The following is a 20,733-nucleotide window of genomic DNA, read 5'->3' on the forward strand; positions in this document are numbered from 1 at the left end:
AATAAACCCACAGTAACATGGATCTACGGGGGTGTCTCGGGACCGAGCCAGGAAACCAGATGAATGTACCTGCCCTCGGGCACAGAAGGAAACAGCAAGGGTTGGGTGGGTGGACTGAAGTGAAGGGCTATGGTGTGTGTGTGTGTGTGTGCGCATGGGGGGGGGAGTGAAGCCACAGGCACATTAAGCCTCTCATTGCCCTGACTTTTTCTTTCTTCTGCCATCAGTCTCTTCACTCGCCCACTCTGTCTCTGCTCACATCATCAGCCACAACGAAAGCCATGCCCACAAACACTGATGTGTTTGTCAGAGAAAATGCCCAATCACTTTAATAGCATTTCATGCCATCTCCACTTTCACCAAGGACTTGGAGTTTGCTCCTCAGTCGGATAAATGGGGACTGTAATTTCAGACAAACGCAATGGAAATGCCGAGTGCAGCCAATCAGATTTAATCATGTATGAAGAAATGTAATTCTGGAGGACACTGGGGCAGAGCGGGTTGATATGGATATTAGTTACTATGCAAAAAGGCGTGTCCATACTCACCGAATATGAATTTATGAAGCCTGCTTGTGATTTCAATCTGACTAATGTATCAGAACAAACCCATCTGTGCAGCACTGACCCCTGAGGTGAGGGTTTTTGGAGGGGTTTGGAGAGGAGGGGGCACTGAGGGGGAAATGCTTCGAGCGTGGGCGACTGGTTTGTGCTCCCACCATGTACGAAGGTGGTCAGCGGGAAGGCAAATTAAATCTTTTGCCCACATTCATAAGGCTTTGAAGAAGGGGGGATGACAAAATGAAAAGAAAAAACATCACTCCAGACCAAGTTCCATGGGAAAAATTTTATTTATCAATATGCGGTAGTTTCCAAACTGGTGGAACGTTATTTCCATTGTAGCTGGTGCCAACAGGTTATGCTGAGAAGCTGCAGGAAAAAAAAAAGTGAACGGCAAAATGAAATAAAAAACAAAAACTCGACAGCTGTGATTCAAACAAAGGGAAACGAATTCAACAGGTTCTGCTTACACATGCACATTGAAAAATAATACTGTGGCTTTGAACAATAGCAGAAATCAACCTACAGTGAGGCTCGTGCCACGAGCGACCAGCATCCTTGTGCTAAATTGGGAAGGGAGTGATGACAAAGGAGAGGGGCGGAGGGAGGGAAAGAGAAGGAGAGAGCATCTTTAAAACAAAGGACCGCCTGGGAGATAATGAGTGGTGTAAACCAGATGATTTATTGGCGAGCGCAGTACGGCCACATACTCATACATGGCCTCCTTTTCTCCTCCTTTCTCTCCCTCTCTCTACATCTCTCTCTCTTTCTCAGTCTGGCCCGACAGACTTATTAAAACTGAGGAAAGATTCATCTTTGCGGGCCCAGAGTGTTTTACATCTTATAATAGAGTAGAAGGTGCAGGTAACTCAAAGGCAGTGGAATAACAGTCTTCATATGCAGAGTTAAGTGCCGTCTCCAACAGGGAAGGGCCTTATCACTCACAGCTTCAGCGTGACGCATCCTTTTCAAAGCCACTCTATGACAAAGCTTCAGTCCTGAACAGCTTCTAGTACAATTTGTGTTTAATGGCAATGTAAAAAATAAAATAAAATAAAAATCTGAACCCCATTTTTTTCTTTTTAAAACACATGTGGTAACAAAGACTTTTCTTTATTTTGACAATACTGGACAAAGCTGCACAAAAAAGGCAACTCATGTGAACTTTTGCAATATTAACTCTAAAGGAAAAAGTCAATAAAAACATGTTGCAGAGACCAAAAAAAAAAAATGCAAGCATTCATACAAAACACACTTTAAAAAGACAGCTATTTACAAACATCCTCCATTACAAAAATCTAATCTTAATTTTTTTGTCCTCGTGAGCAGTGTTCGGGTGAAATTACATCTTAAATCGGGCTCTATCCATATATTTACATTTACTGTTTTATACCCTTCCCACCCCACCCACCCGCCCAAAAAAAAAAAAAAAAAACTCGAATAACATTAAGTGGTTTACTAGAATGAATGAAAATGAGATATGGGTTTGTGGTAATTTGGTAATGACTCCCTAAGCTGGTGTAGGTGAACGGATGCGCGGCGATCCGAAACAAAAATATTTGATCTAGATGTGTTTCGCAGAGGGCCGCTGAGGGCTGCATGCTGAGTTAAAACACAGGACCACAAAAGCACAAGCAGCTGTTTAGGTTGTTAACTCTGAGGTTAACGACACGCACAAAAAAAAAAGCCACTGGAGTCTTCCCAGAGTCTTCAAGCTGGGCTGCCTTTTAACTCAGCAGTGTCTGTCGGTGGATGGCAACAGTATGTGGCAGCGGATGATGGGTGTCTCTACCGGTGAATAAACATTAACCGGCAGCCTGACCGTTTGACTGGAGATAAACCTGGACCCGTCAGTCTTGGTGTGTTTGTGTATGTGTGTGTGTGTGTGTGTGTGTGCGCGCGCGCACATGTGCGTCAAACGTCAGCTCATGTCTGCGTGCCGAGGAATGGCTGTCCTTATCTGCTCCCCTCTCCTCTCGCACATCATTAACCGGGACTGCGGCACTCTGTACTTTGGCAGCCACACTGTTTGGAGCACCTACTTCCACAGTCCCAAAAAAAAAAAAAAAAAAGGTCTGTTCAGAGGCTGGACCACAGAAGGGTACACTTACACACACTCACACATGTGCGCATACGTACAGAAATAAACTGCAAATATAAGCACAAATAAGCACTCACACATATGAGCACCTACACGTTCACGCAGCGAGCCTCTGCGTGCACACACACATCCAGCAGCAGTAAATCCTGTCTCGGTGCCGCTGCCCTGGGCTGTGTGATAGCTGGTCTGCAGTGTCCTCGCTGGCTGAACACCTTGACTGTGGAATAATTTGCGCAGCATTTTTATTCACAGCACAACTGGCGAGAGGATGGGATGGGGGGGTGGGGGGGTGAACGCTAAAAAAGCTACCTCCGCCTCACCCGTCACCCCCTCGTTCCCACCGCCATCACCCTCGCAGGTTAAAGCCAAATCACAGGAACATTTTCTCTTCTAGCCGTCGCTCTCACTCTCTCTGCTCCCCGGCTGGTGAGTGTGGGCATGGAGATGGCACACAGATTAGTCACACGCTGGCGACACCGCTAACTGTGCACTCCACTGACTCATCCACAGATGGCAGCCAATTGGCATCTGATAATACTGTAGCTCTGTGTTCAGCTGTAGCTCTCCATCCAACTTATATATAGGGCATCCTACCTATGTAGGCCAGCCAATCAGTGCCAGCCTACGCCCACCTTGCCCAGGCAGCGAGCATGAAATTGTTTGATGCTTACACTGTGGCTCCAAAAGCTAGAATAAACAAATATCAACCTGCCTGCTGTCTTAAAAACAATCGCCCTGAAAGCTCATCAGACACAGTAAAGATCAGTGCCAACTGGAGCACTGAAAGGGTTTTGCAAGAGCTCGGGCTTGTCTCTCTGCAGGCGCGTCGTTCTGTCTGTGTGTGTCATTTTTGAAGCTTGCAACAGTAACCTAGTGTTCTACCTCTAAGCCAATAAGGCTTCTCAGATACCAAACGGGTCTGGACATGTCCAAACACACTAACGGAAGACACGCCCTGATAAAACACACACACACAGAGAAGTTGTAATGGTAAAGCTCATATCAGGCCAGCAGAGATAGGAGTATTCCTGGAAACATACATACACACACATACACACCTTGACATCAGCAGTCCAGGTCAAGGTATTTCCTTTCGGGGAAGGAAAAGAAGAAAAGAAAAAAAATGGGAGCAGTGGATGATATGGGTGATGAGAAGATGGAGCAATAATGGCGCTCTATGTAACTCTATACATTGTGCACTTGTAGGAAAAGTCTAACAAAATACAACTGCTTTGTGAACTGAATCGGGGTTCAAGGAAATCCTCCATCAAAAATAGTAAGGCAAACATCAGAGGTGCGAAGGGAGAGGAACACATTATTTCACACACTGTGTCTGATACCTGAGCTATCTGGAGAGTTTCCTGGCCCAGCACGGAGCCCCGACTAACACACACGCGCGCGCACACATGCACAGAAATGCACGCATACACACACACACACAAACACACACACACACGTTTGTTTTGTAGTTTGTTTTTTTCCAACACTTGCACACAAACTGCAGGCCGAGCGGTGTTCGGGCCTGCGTCTGCCTGCTCCTGCCTTAGTGTGCTAGGGTGGTGTGTTTAATTGGGTGTAGAGCAGACTTTGGGGAACTGAGATAAGTTATATCCCGTCCCCACAAAGGGACAGCGAACGACGAAGTTTGAGTTCCATCTGTTGGTGTCTCCCACCCCGCAACCCCACCCTCCTCGCGGTCAGAACACAGCTGGGAGAACGGTACGGGAGGTGGGAGGTGAGGCAAAGTGGGGGGGGGGGGGGGGGGGGGGGGGGGGAGGAGGAGGGAAGAAGGTGGGGATTGTCAGGCAAGCCAAACAAACAGAATAAACCTCTGTCTCTCATCCGTCAGCTCCTAACCCCGTTGGTTACTGGTCAGTGCACGGTTCTCCAGATTTGTGCAGCAGGTGGTAGAAATAACACGGGCTTGAAGAAACAAGTTCCCCGAAAATGCAAAAGGAAAGTGTCCTTCCCACGAACATAAGTCAAGCGCTCCTCTCTTTTTTTTTCCTTCTCTTTCTATCTCCTGACCGGGGCGCCGGCTGCGCAAAAGCGCGTCAGACTTTGTAGTAGATGTTGGCGGGGCTCTGCGGCGGCATCTCCTGGACGATGTAGACCGGGTGGCCATAGTCGCCGCTCACCTTCTCATAGTGAGGGCAGTAGTTGTTCTCTGTCCGCAGCGGAATGATGATGTCGCTGGGCTCCGTCCCAGCCGTGCCCCCCGGCAGCTTGGGGTTGGACAGGGTGCTGAGGGACAGCGCGGAGGGGCGGGGCTGCGAGTGGGCGTTTTTCCTGGCCCGCTTGCGCATCTTAATAAGGAGGATAACGAGGAGGAGGATGAGCAGGAGGAAGATGATGCAGCCGACCCCGATGACGGAGAACAGGGCCGCTTTGGACCTGAGGATGCCCTCTGAATCTGAAGACCCGGACTGGTCCTGATTCATGTGGTCTAGAAAACACACATAAAAAGAGAAAAAGGGGGTTTAGGGACTGTATAAAAAATTATTACCACGGAAAGAAGGTCAGGAAAATCGAGAATATCGTAATTTATACTTTTTTCCGTCTGACTTCTTGCAGAAAAAAACGACGAAGTCTTTTTATCTTTTTTGGGGGGCCCCTATTTCACATTTTGCATTCGTGAGATTTATTATTCAAAAAGATCAAATGCATACATCAGAAACCTGCTTGTCATGCGCTCTGCAGAGTTGCATTTGGCCATGTGTAAAGAATATGTGGTGGTGGTTGTGTGCTTTCCATTCGGGGAGGAGGTGCAAAGCTATCGCCTCTTGTTGCTTCACTCATTTGGTGGCTGGAATCGGCCTAATCTCACTATATTCAGAAGTACAGAGTAGGGGGGCTGGGGGTAACAGTGTGCAATGAAAATATTAATGAAAGCATCAAGCTTGTTCCGTTTTCCTTTTTTTTTTGGTGGTAAATAAGGCTGAGCACCCACCGCCGCCACCACTGTAATTTTCATATAGTCCCTTAGAGACTGCAGACCATTTACAGTAAGCCCGTCCTGTCGTGTGCACATCTTGCAGTCTGAATCGACTGTGAGCAAGGCTCAGTTTGTTGTTTGCTCAACATGACTAACAGCCCCATTGATGTAATCTAATTGAATCAGCTCAATCAAGAATAGGCCTCTAATGAAATCTGTAGTCATCACTCAACATAACAAAGATTCCGGCTATGATAGGATTTGTGCCTGAGCAAGTCGTACGACATGTCAAGGTTTATATGGCAAAGGCCAAATGTGATATGGAAAAAAATGAGGAAGGCATATCTGAGCATCTGATTTTATTTGATCCCTTTGTTTAAGGGGTTCAGGGTGGAGGGGGAGGCAAGGTTGGTTGTTACTGGTTGGAAAAGAGAATGACTGGCTCCTCCAGTGACTGAAATATGAGAAGAACCAAATCTGTTTTCCATGTATGCATGCAGCTGCTGCCAAAGAGCAGCACTCGCCCCTCTCCCAGCACCACCTTTTTACTGTCCGTGACCCCCGCGCAGGCACACAAAAGTCTCATAACTCCAGAGACTGCCATCCCCGCTTAATGACTGTGTCTCCGCAATCATCTGGCCACTCCTGGACTTAACCATTAGCGAAGGAGGGGCTGGCTCCGCTTTTGTTTTCAAACTTTTTTTCATGCCTTATCGCAACCAAATGGCATCAAGGAAAGCTACCAGTTCTGGCCTTATCAGCGAAATCAGAAACTGGAGGAATTTTCTACACTCTGGTCGCTGAAGAAAGCTGGAAAAAGAGGCTGTCAGAAATGTCATTCCTGAAATATCTGCCCCTCAAACCGCATTGCCTCGTCCTTCATTCCGCCCTCTACTTCTTCACTTGACATAATCACTGATCTAACAATGGCATACAGGCAAAAGCCCAGGTATGAGGAAAAGTGACATTAGGAAATCTTTTTATAGAGCAACTAGTGTCAAATAAGCAATTATTAAATGAGGACAGCTTATCACATTGGGACAGGCAGAACAGTCTGTACTTGGAGGAAGTTTGTAGCATCGAAAGTTGTGGAGTAAGTCAAAAAGTTAGCACGGGGAGTGATCAAAAAAAGAAAAAGAAAGCGGTCCCTCCTGTGGGAAGCAGCTATGAAAGGTGCTGGTAAAAACAGGAAGCAAGGAGGGCCCAGAGCATCCGAGGAGGCTCATGTGACTTCTTCAATTATCGCTGCCTCTAATCTTCATTTATCTGCAATTCTAATGAGGTTTAAAAAGATATATAATAAAAAAAAGTGTGTCTTTGAGTCTCCTTGGGTGCAGTACACCCTGTGTGTACAGCATGAATAAGTAAAGTGAGCTGTATTTGTTTAAGGTGGCGTTTCATGTTGTTGGACTGCACCTGTACTTTTGGGTAGTTTTATTACCTGTGATTTTACAAGTATGTTAGCATGCTGACCCCCCAAAATCAAAGGACTGCTGGAGGGGTGAAAAATCCATATGAGAGAATTCAGACTTCATTTTTTACTTTCTCTTTTGAGGCTAAATGTGACTAATTATGAAGAAGAAGCCTGGAGGCTGTGAATATTCTCTCCCTCTCTAATTTTTCTTTTACATTTCACAAACCTTTATTTTACTAAAATATTTGCACTCGAGAAACTAGAAAGCATTTTTTAATGAAGTGTTAAGCTGCAGTTTATGGTAATAATGTCAGTCAGTCTGCTCACCAGTGTTTCCTGGTATCTCTGCTCCCGGCCGATCCTGGTCAGGCAGACTGGGACTGGACTCGGGTATGGTGTTGTCTGGGACCTCCGGCACGGCGGGGTTTGCATTTGGAACTGTAGGAAATAAAACGCACACAGACACAGAAAAAACTTAGCCTTGACGAGCTGCATATGCTGAATTACAATGACTTGTTCTCTGCGACGCCACGGATTACTTTTATTATCTTTCGATATATCTTTTGTGTTGGGAGAAGGTTATCTTTGCGTGTGTTGAAAGTGTTTCACAGGCAAAGATGAAAGCACAAAAAAATGAAGGACAAGTTAGCGAGCATCTGTGAAACACGCCAACATCCCTGTCCTGCTGTAAAAAACCCCAAAAAAACGAGCTCACATCTACATCAGCAGCTCCTTCAGCAAACACTCAGACAGCCATTTCCAACACTGACACATTCATGAGAGCGTAGGAGACAGACACACACACACACCGCCATGCGCACACACCAATGCACACACCTACAATATACTTACAATACACTTAGGCATGGCAGAATGAGGGTAAAGTAGTTATATATTAACTTTTTATTGTTTTACATTATTCATCACGTTAAAAGGCCATAATATGCCTTATTTATTGCTTCGGCTTTAACTCTGCCAGAAAGAGGCAGACTTCTGAGGAGAAGAGAATAGAAGGACAGGAAAGAAAATGGGGGAGACGAGGAGAGGAAGGGATTGCATAAGCTTTGAGGTGAGGCGCAAAGGAAAGAGACAGTTTATCTCTCTGTCTGTTGTGATCTCAGCCAACACACTTTGAAGTCTTTGTGCAGTAAACACTGGTGGGTCCACAGCGTGGTTTTTACAAGGGCAGGGTCGGCAGACAGAAGACAGTTATAAGCTATTACCGTAGCCAGCCAGATGGATGCCACAGTACACTATCAGATGCTTCTTCTCTATCAGGCCTTATCTGCATCTGCCCAAAGGGCTGTTCAAGGGGCGTGTGTGCGAAATAGAGAGGAGGGCGTGTGAGGAGGCAATTTACATTCGAGTCCCCCATGGGAAGTTTGTGTGTGTGTGTGTGTGTGTGTGTGTGTGTGTGTGTGTGTGTGTGTGTGTGTGTGTGTGTGTGTGTGTGTGTGTGTGTGTGAGTGTGTGAGTGTGCATGTGAGTGAAAAGAGCCTTTCAGTCTAGGAGTGTACTTCCTATTTCCACCCCAGCTTGGCCAAATCAAAGTAGAGAATGATCAGCGTGGGGAGTGCAGGCGGAGGTGGTGGTTTTGGGGGGGCGTCTGGCAGATATGATAGAAGAAAAAGGAAAACAAAGAAGGAAAGAAATATGAGAGCGTTAATTCGTTTTCTTCTTCTTCTGTTTTTTGGAGCATAAACCGCACTGTTCCCCCATGTTCTCTATGTCCACACCAGCCCATCGCTGCTTACTGATTGCAGCGGTGGTGAACCTTAGGCGTGAGCTGTTGTGCGCTGTCAATAATTGATGAGGAAAGACAGGAGTGAGAAGTGGGAACATTCACGCATGGCAGAGGATATGAGAGGACACAGTGATCTGATTCACTCCATGAATATAGCCACAACACTGTGTCAACCACTGAGCATGTGCAGGGAGTGTTCTAGCGTTCTGACCCATTTTTCGAGCGTGTACTGCTGACATTTCCCTTAGCTATGCAGACAGCAACTACCTCAGAACTGCCAACCCACCAGAAGGAGGAGGAAGGTGGGGGACGAGGAGGAGAACGCGAGTGAGTGAGGGAGACAATGATGGAGCGATAGAAGGGAAAGACAGATTTTGCTGGGGAGAGAAGAAGAGAGGAAGAGAAAACATGAGGGGGAGATGCGATCGAGGCGGTGAGTCAACACATTTCTAATGAGCACATGAGTGACACGAGTGTAGCGGAGGGGATAAGAGCGTGCTGAACAGCAGCGTACGTATAAAAAATAGACTTCCTGCTTCCCCTCAAACGCCCCCCCCCCCCCCCCCCCCCCCCCCCTCCAATCGGCTTCTCTTCTTTTTGAAGACAAAGGAAAGAATGCGAGGCATTTAAAAAACAATTAAATATCAATGTGTCAGAGATGGATGACTCGACGTGACTCTGCCCAGACGTGTTGTCACAGTGAAATGGAAATGCAATGCAAATGTAGCATTAGAAGAATGTGCACATATCTCACAGTGGAGTGAGTCACCAGAATACAATCGTGGTGAAAGTGCAAAAGGAGTACAAGGGGACATATGGGAAGATCTTGGGGATCTGGCAAGAGGAGGAGCTGGCATTGGAGCTACAGATACGCAGGGAATGTGAAGCAAACAGTCAAACACGGCAGCATCTGGGGTCAGAAGCAAGTGGAGCCCAGGCTTTAGCGTTTGCTAAAGCAAAGCCTTATGTGACTGCAGAAGATACGAGTATAGGAGTGTAAATAAGGCCTGCTTTCTGTAATGATTAGTCCACTGAAGATTTTAAAGCACAGTCATTTAAATGTCAAGATACTGCAGAAATTACATTTAACCATGGAGTAGATCAATCTCTGAGCCAAATGTATTCAATTTGTGTATTAATTTAAAAACTGATTTCTTTAGTAATTTCATTCCAAGTCCATGAATTTATGTTAAAGCCTGTCGATATGGATAAAGTGGTGTGTTATTAGCTGAATATACTCCAGCATTCAGCACTAATAATTGTTCATTGGATTACAGATGGTGAAGGTAATATCTTAAACTTAACACTGCAGAGAGTATGCACATTATATATATACATATATATATATATATATATATATATATATATATATATATATATATATATATATATTAGGGGTGCAACGATACTCGTATCGATATTGAACCGTTCGATACAGTGCTTTCGGTTCGGTACGCATATGTATCGAACAATACAAAATTTTTTATTTATTTGATCAACTTTTCTTCTGACGATGCTGTCTGTGTTGAGCGCTCAGTGGATCTGCGTTCGACTACTCCGCCTAGGCTGCACTGTCGAGCGCAGATCCACTGAGCGCAGCGCAAGCTAGCAAGACAGAAGGTAAGCTCTCCTTGCAACATGGCAAATTGAACCTCCCCCACCCTCATTCAGATCTGGCCTTTGGAACTATTTTGGTTTTCATGTGACGTATGACCCTGAAGGTAAGCGCATCATGGACTAAAGTAAAACAGTATGCTGGATGTGCCACGCAATGCTCAATTACATGGGTGGGAACTAGTGCGTTAGCGCAGTTAGCTCGTTAACGTGTTGGCCATCCAGCCCCACGCATGGGGCGAGCCGCGGTAGCTCGTTAACGGAAATTTGCCGTGTTGTGGCCTTAACGTCATTTCAGATTAACGCTGACAGCACTAGTGGGAACAAAATGAATATGACTGCACATTTACGTTGACATCATCCTAGTGCAAAGACAAGTGGAAGCAGACAAAAACAACAAGCATGCATGCTACAAACTTTACCCGAGTCATTTAGACAGCCGTTAGCACACGATTCTCCTTATGGGGACCTGATATGTTTAATATGCTGCTGAGAATATAGCCCAGAAGAAGCGTATAGTATAGCTTTTATTTTGGAAAGAGACATTTCTCTGTAATAAACTTTCTTTTTCAAAGATGAGTGATTTCTCGATCAGATAGATTTATTATTTTATCCCTTTGTTGTTTCAGCAACATTAAATTTAAAAACTGTACGTTTGAGTTAAAATATGTATTTATAATTTTAATAAATGACAAATTAAAAAAGCATGAACATTTTTTTGTATAGAAAAACTATCGAACCGTGACACCAAAGTATTGAACCGAACTGAACCGTGAATTTTGTGTATCGTTGCACCCCTAATATATATATATATATATATATATATATATACATACATACATACATACATACATACATATATATATGTCAAAATCAAAGTTCCTGTCAACGCTCTAATTTCTCGAGGACCTTCTTCAAATAGTTACTGGGTTGGACGGGAACATTATACATCAAAAGTTCCGCCCGCAGAAATAGATTTAAAAGTAGTAGCAGCAGGGCCAACAGCATCTTTTCTATCAAGGTTTTTAGGGCACATTGATTGTGAGTGACAGCTCGCTATGGACCATTTTGGAAAATGAGCGCATGGCTCTGGCGAAGTTGAGGAACAGCCAGGAGGTACAGGAACACTCCAGCTGAGACAAACTTTCCTCGAACTTTCCTCGAAAAGGACATTTCCTTTCAACTTTGATTAACGTTAAACGATGAAATTGTTTCCCCCCAGTTAATAGCGTGGCGTAAAACCCCGCACTCATGCATCCGTGTTGTCATTCTGCGAGGGGATTGCAATCCCAGGCTATTGGATGCTCAAATTGACCTACATGGAAAGATAATGCAATGGCTGTCTCCTTGTGAGATTGCTGTGGGTATTTTTCACTGTATTTGCTGAATTTGTTCCCACTCAGACCTTGCTAGCATCAGCAGCTTGTTAGCTTCTATTCTGTCTCTCTCTCTTTCTCTGGCTGCCAGGATATGCTGCTGTCATCTCACAAGCCAGAATTCAAATATCTGCACACAAATTTGCAGACACACACACACACACACTGGAGATTTCTCAGCGAGACTGAGCGAGTTTATTTTTGACGGGATGTTGGGATCGAGCTTTTAAGCTGGAATCAGATCACTGTGGCAGGCAGATGTTCCTCTCAGATGGTGGTTAGTGTCTCTTTCGGTCAAAACAACCAAACTGAGGATTGGGGAAATGTTTACAGAGTAACACATCTGTGTACTGTAGTCTGTCAAACTCAGGATATGGATGTCCACATATCAAGTAAAACTGCGTATAAAAGTGAAATGTATGATGCAAACCAAATGTTGCGACCAAAGATATCCAAACAAAGTGAGCTTGTTTACTTCTAGCATTTTTAGATGACTTGCCCCGACCGTGCACTTACATACCAATTTCAAACACATTTTCGTTCTGTGATTACTGCATAAGAATCACAGCCGAGGAACATCAGAGGCCTTTTTTTACAATTTGGAACTTGAGTCATTCCTCATAGATGTTTCTCATTTGGTTGTTATTCCTCCGGGATCTCATTTTCCACACTGTGCAAAAACTGTTTGTGGATATTTAAGATGCATTCAAAACTAGTTTACGAGTGCAGAGCTAATGGATAAAATCAAGCATTAGGGTAAATGTAACTTTATATGGTAATGACAATCTATATTGAGGTAGTGCTTTCTTTCTTTTTTTTTTGCTCTGTTCAACTGAAAATGATGACAAGAATTCAATGGGTGGAAAATCAGGTCAGTGACACACAAATCCTGAAAATTCAATAGTGTAATCTATAAAGTAGTCCTGGTTATTGATTTACAATATTGCCTGTAACTATGTAATGCAACACAGATATCAAAGGGGTAATAACTGCAGTATTTCAGCCTGTCCTAGAGTCCAAAATGAATCGATAGCTACTGATTTTAAAGTGATGCCTAAAACTGGAATTTTTTTTTTGTTGCAATAATTAAAAGTTTTCTTAAATTGTGTTTAAAAAATACATAATTTTGTAACAATTAATTGAAAGCTACAAACGACTTCACATGCGAAACTTCCATAACAGCTCATCAAATAACTGATGAAATATAATAAAATACAACACTTCTTCTGATAAAAGCTACAAGATATGAAAGAAAGTATCAAATAATTATTTCCAAGGTCAAGATTAATTCAAAGTTTAACATGTTTGAATGAAATTTGAAAACGACTGGAATTAACTTTCAGCATAACTGTAAACAATTTGTACTTAATTAGCCTAAATATCTTTTTTTTAAACTATTTGGTAAGTTTTTTTGGTTTTTTTTAGAAAATTGTTCATATTGATGATCTCACCGTGTTTTTATTATCTTCTTTTACAACTATATTTTTTCTAAACTACCACAAAATACTGCTTTAACAATACTATTTTGAATTTTTTCTTAAATATTTTAGAATAATAAACACAAAAAATAATAACAGGTTAATATCAGATCATCTTTGTCTCATTATACACAGAAAAGTCCAAATCTAGTTTGTAAATGTTAATTTCATTTTATCTGGAGCAGCTCGTTTAGATGTCAACATTTTATCGAGTCCCATCATCGCCATGTCGCTCAACTCAATAAATTAGGTACTGCCCTCAAAGAAGTCAAATAAAAAAAATGACAATAATATTAACCTTGGTAGCCAATCTATTTTCTAGCGTAACTTAACAGCTCTGCAGAGCAGGCCTGGTCGGAGGCCGGAGGCAGTCGTGTCAAACTAGTAACGCACGGCGTTAAATGAAAATGTCACACCAAAGTGAAACATGCCTTTGAGGCAGAAGCGCTGTATTGTGTTCTACATGTGAGGTGAGCGCACATTTACCTTGCCCGACTTTCATGATGACTTTCATGGCTCGGCTCTTGCACACGCCTCCCTCCCGGTTCTCGAGGCCCTCGACTGTACCGTTGGAGGTTGCTGGAGGGTAAGAAGGAGAAAGTGGGGGAGAAAAAGAGAGGGAGAGAGAATGAGAAGAAGTGGGAGGACGTTGATGGAGGGTAAAGAAGTGAAAAGTGGGGGTGGGGGTGGGGAGAGAAGATGACACACCGGTTAATGAGCACGTCCATAACGCACAGAACTAATCAATATTTACGACAAGCACTGATTAGCTGTTCCAGTGATTAGCCGTTCTCATCCTCAATCAACCGCCGGCTTCTCTCAACGGTGTGTCTCATTAACACAATAAAGTGAAGTCAAATGAATGGAACAACATTAGAGTCTACTGAGGGAGGTGGGTGCTGAGGTGAAGAGAAGAAACATGGTCAAACCTGTGTGTGTGTGTGTATGTGTTTCTACTTGTGCATAGTTTAGCAGTGAGGCATGCCACCAAGACTTCCAGCTGCTTGCCAACTCCTCCAGCAGCTTACTCCCTTTGAGCCACATGTGTCACTACTTGCTGGTAGTGCAGTGAGCTAAATGCCTCCCTCAGTGTGTGTGTGTGTGTCCACTTTTATATTGGTGCGTGTCAGCCTCTCTGCATTTGTTTCAAAGCGCACGCTCGTTCCCTAAGTTGAGCGAGGAGCTCAGGGTTGAGGGCTGTTTATTCAATGTCACATTCACTTCAGACACCGCGATACAATTGGCCGTCTATTTTAGGGCCCATGATAATGACCTAGGGAGACAGAGTGTGACTCTGACCTTAACACTGGGCAGCTAAGCACACGGCTGTATGCGTGCTCGAGTGTGTGTGTGTGTGGGCATCCGCCTGTTTGGGTGCATATGATGGCAGCTCTAATTTTGGAATTCCCCAAATGATCTCCATCTCCGCTTAGTCTGCCGTTTCAACTCACTCCCTTCCTCTGAAATGCTTTTGTTTCTCTTCCTCGCATTATCCGTCTTGCTCTCTCTTTCCCTGCTTTTTTTCCCCTCCGCTCACTTCATTTAGTTTTTTTTTTAGTCTTTTTTTATCAGCACTATCTGGCTCTACCCCTCCCCTTCCCTCCCTCTTAACTCAATGACCATCTCCCTGGGTGATTGCCTCAGATGGCACCCTCATTATGATGAGATAGTCTTGGAGAGGCTGCTTATCTAATGATGACACAAAGAGAAGCAGACTTGGCAACAGGCAGGGGAGTTGGGTGGGTCCAAACAATGCACTACAAACACGGCTGGCACGGTGCATCAGTGTTTCTACACGCGTTCCCCTGCTAGAAACTGATGTTGTATCGCTCTGTGTTGAAATTTGGCTCCGGAGCGACATAAAAGCTCATCTAGCTGATTCATGTCCCGTCACTCCTAAGTGTTATTAATGTTGACATTTTGTTGCCCTGTGGGATTTCAGCTTTGTGCTTCGGCAAAATTGAAGAAAACCAAATAATGAATTGCACTAATATTATGCTACATTATCAGATCGCACTCAAGAGTCGGCGGCAAATTTACAACGAGAACCACAACATTTTGTCAGCGTGGCCGGAGAACTCGATAATTTGCGAGAATGATTGTGATAACATCATGTCAGGGGCTCTTTGGCGAAATCCCCCTCGCTGTAGACTCAACACGACTGAGTGAACCGGACACCGAAATATATACGAGGGGGCCAGAGGAGCCCGGCGCTGCGCAGGACCAGAAAAAAAATAAGAGCGAGAGAGACTTGAAATTTACGTGGGGCATTAATGTGAAAGAACACTCACGACTAAGTGAGTCTTATGATTTATGTAAAGTCTACACAGGGATCGTGTCTCTTCTAAAGGGAACATTCAAAGACAGTGAGGTGAACAGGCCTGTTTCCAGTCTTGAAGGCGCACACCCGTCTCCCAGCCCCCGAATGGCCCAGACGCTGCCACAAGTGCTAACCTCATCCTGCCATTTTCCACCCAATTTCTTCTCTTCGTTCAATTTTTAAATTTCCAGGGCAAGGTTATACAAAAAAATGAGCTCTTTGAAGATCAAGCTCAAAGGCGCTTGAATAATCTGACTAACAGTGAGCTTCATGCTATGAATTTTATATCCTCTCCAGGAGAGCAAATCTACTCAGTGTTAACTTACTCCTGTCATCTAAATTAACTATTCCTTCAGGCTGGCTGAACGGGCCTGTGCAATACTGATGTGGCATAATGATAAGTTGCCCCTCTGGGGCCTCTGTTTAGCCAAACAACTGAGACTGAAAACAGAGCAGGATTTATAAAGAGATGATTGCTTTATATGTTGTTTGCATTCAGGCCATTTAAAAGTCAAATAATTCAGCCCTTTACTGTACCAGTGGAAATTCATAATCCAATTAAATGTGTCCAATTTTAACCACATTTCCTTATGTGAATCATTTTTAAGTATTATTCAAGATGGAAATCAACTAAAGAGACAACTGTTGAGCGCATTTAAAAACCTGCACTAAATCTCGAAACTCGCACACCGTTAAGAACCGTGCATTCCTGTGTTGCTTGATATCGGTGCATTCACATCTATCATGTCAGATCAGAGGAGGAAAAAAAACTGCCAGCCATGTTTCTCAGAACCCCCCAACCTTACTCTGCAAATAAAGACATACTGCCAGCTTCCTCCTCTTTAAATCTAAAAGCCTTTCGCTCATTCTATCACTTCTTCCTCTCACTCAATTTGTCCTCCCCTCTTTAACCCTCCCTCTCTTTCATTTCCTCCCTTGCATACTGACGTTAATCCAAATCTGGATTTTCAGATATTAAAAGGCCGACGGTCGTGTCGCATTTTGGAAAGAGGAAACTGGGGAATTGGGTCTTCCCGTGTGTCTCGGGCAGAGATAAAAACATATTGGGATAAAGGAACGACAGCATGAAGAACAAAGAAACTCCCAGTCTGCTGCTAATGATTTGGGGGAACAAACTGTTTCAGAGTGCAGCGGTTCAGAATACAGAAAGAGCTGGTCATTGCATGAAGGAATGTTGCTTTTTTTAATAAAGCCGTCGGCTCCAAAGAATGGCTTTTGTATGATTTAAGGCCCTTTTAGTGGGTGTGGATCACTGGCCACAGAGTGACTAGTGGGGGGAACAAAAGATCTACAGCTGCTGAAGTCATAAGAGAAACCAGGTGCCAAATGTTGATGTTGGGAAATATCGACAGCACAAATGTATCGGCCAAGGAGAAGCCTTACGGGGGGAAAAATTTTTAAAAAAGAGCTGGCCTGGAAGAAAGGCTCCCGTTCCAACGCTACACACGTACTACTGCACACATTACCTAAAGCATAACCCATTAACATGCATATGTGAATGTAGGCGCTTGCAAATACACCAGTGCACACAGACTTCACAAGGACATACAGGGTAGAGTGGAAGGGCTGCTCCCCGAGGTGCTCTGAAGAGAAGAGTGGGAGAAGTGTGAGAGGCGCACCACTGACTGGCCAAGACAACGCGAGCTAAGGCTAGAGTGCGAAGCGGTGGTCTATATTTATTCTCAGGTCTGCTAAATGAGGTCACTCAGGTGGTCCTGCTGAATACATTCCCCATCTCTATCATGAATCATCTGCTGCTTATTATTCCTGTCCAGCCCGGGGGGGAGGGGGGGGGGGGGGCTTGCTTTCATACAGCGCAATGGGCTGTGTGTCCGCAAGTGTGCGTAACGCTGCTGTGTGTGTGTCTATGCGTGCAACATCTGCCCAAAGCACCAAACCAGGGGATGGATAGAGCCCATGTGACAGACAGAGCAGGTTGTTTAATGAGAAAGTGGATGAGAGGTGACATTCATTGGCTACCTTTCACACACACCACCGACAACACCCCCCACCCCCCCACTTCCATTCTCTACAGCATTCAGACTTCCACTTAGACGAGCTGAGCAGGCACTGGGTAGTCACAGTAACCACCAGTAATAATGTCTATATTTTCCAAAAAAAAAAAAAGCTAAATACATAAACAGGCACAACCACAATCTGATCATTTACACTTAGCATCAAGGAAAAACACCAGCACAAAGAGCTTTTTCATCCATTTGAGGCAAAAGCAGGGAGCTAACGCAGCTGTGGCAGGTATGAGTGTGTGCATCAAACAGAGCGTCACAGCAGAAATGGCTATTTCTCATACCTGCGACTTTCCTATCTCAGCTTTTGTTTACATTACCGAACCAGAATCAAAGTGGTGAGAAGGAAAAGAGGGCCTATTTGCACAAAATATTTCACTCCTGAATAAGCACAGAGAGGGTTAGATTAGGTTTATGCGCCTGATTCCAGAGATAACCCACCCCAGCAGATCTGGCATGCATGCAAGAATGCATGCACACACACACACACACACACACTTCCACAGACACAAACACAAAGTGAGGTTGGCAGACTGGAAATAATACTGGGGGATCTAGATGTTTGCACTTTGAACCTTTTCTAATCCTTAGTATTAGGGCATGGCTAAAGCCTGATTATGGTGGAATGAAATGGATCTAAATAGATGTCCCAACCCATCAGCCTTCCATTTCTTTGTCCTAGAAATAGAAATGGAAATAAGTAATCAACCTCCAACCTCTCACTGGCCGACTCTCCCACGTAGCCTCCTCCGCAGGTTTGGCACCAGCAAAGAAAATTCATTCAGACTTTTCACATCATCTCTGATGAATTGGGTGCTCTCTCAGCCTGGCCGAGGCTTTTTTTAAATTCCCGTGTTTCTTTTCAGTAATAAAAGCTGACAGACAATATAAAATAGTCGTATCTTCAACGCTAGTCCCGTGCATTTTTTATGCCATTTTGGAAATTCTATATTGAATTTAGGTTAGAGTGAATGTGGTTTTGAGTAATGAGGGTGGACACAGATGATTTTCTCATCTTCACGTTCAAAAGCTATTCTCTTTCTTCTTCCTCCTTTTTTTTTACAATTTACTCTTGCAAGCATCACCATGCACCAGCTCTGGCATTACCACGTGCTGTCTGCTCTCAGGAGCCACTTTGCTGAGGCTACAGAGAGCAGGTAGCAGCAGCGTTAGAGACAAGGTTTAAGGCTGGTTAGCGGCCCAGTGCACACAACTGTTGCTTAGCTCACTGCTTCAGTATACAGCCAGAGGGGGAGCTCCTCTCCTGTGCCCTGATTAGAATGCTCTCTCTCTCTCTCTCTCTCTCTCTCTCTCTCTCCCTCTCTCTCTCTCTCTCTCTCTCTCTCACTCTCACACACACACACACACACACACAGAACCACACTTGAAATGGTTGCAAGAAATATATATACAGACATGTAAGAACTTGGGCCTACAGAAGTGAACAGAGATGACGCATACACTCACACACAGACATATTCACATAAGCACGCACACATACGCACACACACACACACGCACACACACACGCACACACACACACACGCACACACACACACACACACGCACACACACACACTGGCTGCCTGTGTAGCCAGAAGATCAGGCGGGACTTAAGAGCTCCTCCGGCACCAAAATTACAGGGTACCTCTAAATCCTCCCAGCAGAGAGCACTATGGGATGGTGCAGAGTGGGGGGAGGATGAGGAGGAGGGGGTGGGTGAGGTGCTGCGGGGTGTGAGAGAGGGAGGTGAAGTGGAGAGGTGTGTGTGCGAGCACATGTGCGGTGTTCAGGGAAGGGATGGAAAGAGGAGTGCGTGCAGGGGTGCGAGGAGGGGCGGGAGACGAAGCTGGAGATTCCGAGAGAGTGTGCGAGCTGGAGAGGGGTGAGATTTGATCTGTCTGAAGTGTGCGTGTGTAGGGGTTTGCAGGATGGGTGTGCGTGCATATGCCGGTGAGGGAATATGGAAGGAGGTGATGAAGTGAGGAGTTGAGAAGGAGGAGGAGGAGGCATGCTCCGTTTGGAGAGAAGAAGTGGGAGGTGATCTCTCTGTGAAGTAAAGGAAGCATATGTGCGCTGGATTGTGTGCATCTGAATATTTGTGTTCATTACTGTGTGTGTGTGTGTGTGTGTGTGTGTGTGTGTGTGTGTGTGTGTGTGTGTGTGTGTGTGTGTGTGTGTGTGTTTCGGCCAGCTTGCTTCTCACTCACACTCACTCACACGCATACATTTATGTACATTGGAGCTCACATTTGTAAAAATGTGTACAGATGTCACTGGGAATATATATGACTTTTGCAACTTTTTTATTGAGTGTGTGTTTTATGTGTAGGACAGAGAGAGACAGACAGAGGTAGGGCATTATGAACTTCCCAGCTAGCCCTACAGTGTAAGTGCTTCAAGGCTACTTATGACAGCTTTTAACCTCTGCAGAGGACCTGTCAGCGGCTCCCAAAGTGTCTGTGTGTGTGTCTATCTGTGGAATGTGTGCGTCTCTACAAGTCACAGAGAGCTTCTGCATCATTTAGCTGTGGGTGTCTGTGTGTTACCTCTACACTGGATCCGGTGGGGCAGAGTTTTTACACCACTGCACTTTCCACTCTTCATTTCCCAGCTCAGCATGCTACAAAACCCCTGTGCTCCCACACAGCATCAAGCTTCCCCTCGTGTCCGCACACACACTTGCACGAAAATAGAGGACGACACTGTCCCGTGCGCGATCACAAAGAGTCTGCACGCACACACATACATACCGCACACCTACACGCAAACAAACAAAAAGTAGGCACGCGGCGCGGGGCCGTCTGTCGGATCGGTAGGAGATAAAGGATGCAGAATAACAGGAGGACCTTGGGGAGCAGGGCAAGTCATCTGTCTCAAACACGAACAGACTGAGCGCGCTCCAACATGACATGATGTAGACAGACTCGTCTTAGAGCACATCGCATCCTGAACCTCTCTCTCTCTCGCACCCCACCCAGCACGAGCGCACGCAGACACATCCAAGGCGCACAAATTTGCAAACACACAGGGAAAACAAACGCGGCCTGCTCAAAATGTGCAAGCATGCTTCCGAGCCCGAGCCCACACAATCTGACAGGTGCACACCGAGGGAGTGCAGAATTCTGAATGCAATCGATTGTCAC

At 44.8% G+C, this 20,733-nt stretch overlaps 1 protein-coding gene across 1 annotated transcript in view; it reads right to left on the reverse strand.

Moving 5' to 3' along the window:
* Positions 1–1,984: 1,984 nt before the first annotated feature.
* The window catches only part of efnb1 (ephrin-B1), a 58,500-nt gene continuing 39,751 nt past the window's right edge, over positions 1,985–20,733 (reverse strand). The window contains exons 3-5 of the mRNA XM_006781751.3: positions 13,709–13,801; positions 7,338–7,448; positions 1,985–5,107 (exon numbers count right to left, since the gene is read on the reverse strand). Coding sequence (XP_006781814.1) covers positions 4,716–5,107; positions 7,338–7,448; positions 13,709–13,801 — 596 coding nt within the window. The 3' untranslated portion in view covers positions 1,985–4,715. The remainder of the gene's footprint in view (positions 5,108–7,337; positions 7,449–13,708; positions 13,802–20,733) is intronic.

Source organism: Neolamprologus brichardi, chromosome 2 (genome assembly GCF_056152115.1).
Source record: "Neolamprologus brichardi isolate AB-2024 chromosome 2, ASM5615211v1, whole genome shotgun sequence".
Taxonomy (NCBI): domain Eukaryota; kingdom Metazoa; phylum Chordata; class Actinopteri; order Cichliformes; family Cichlidae; genus Neolamprologus; species Neolamprologus brichardi.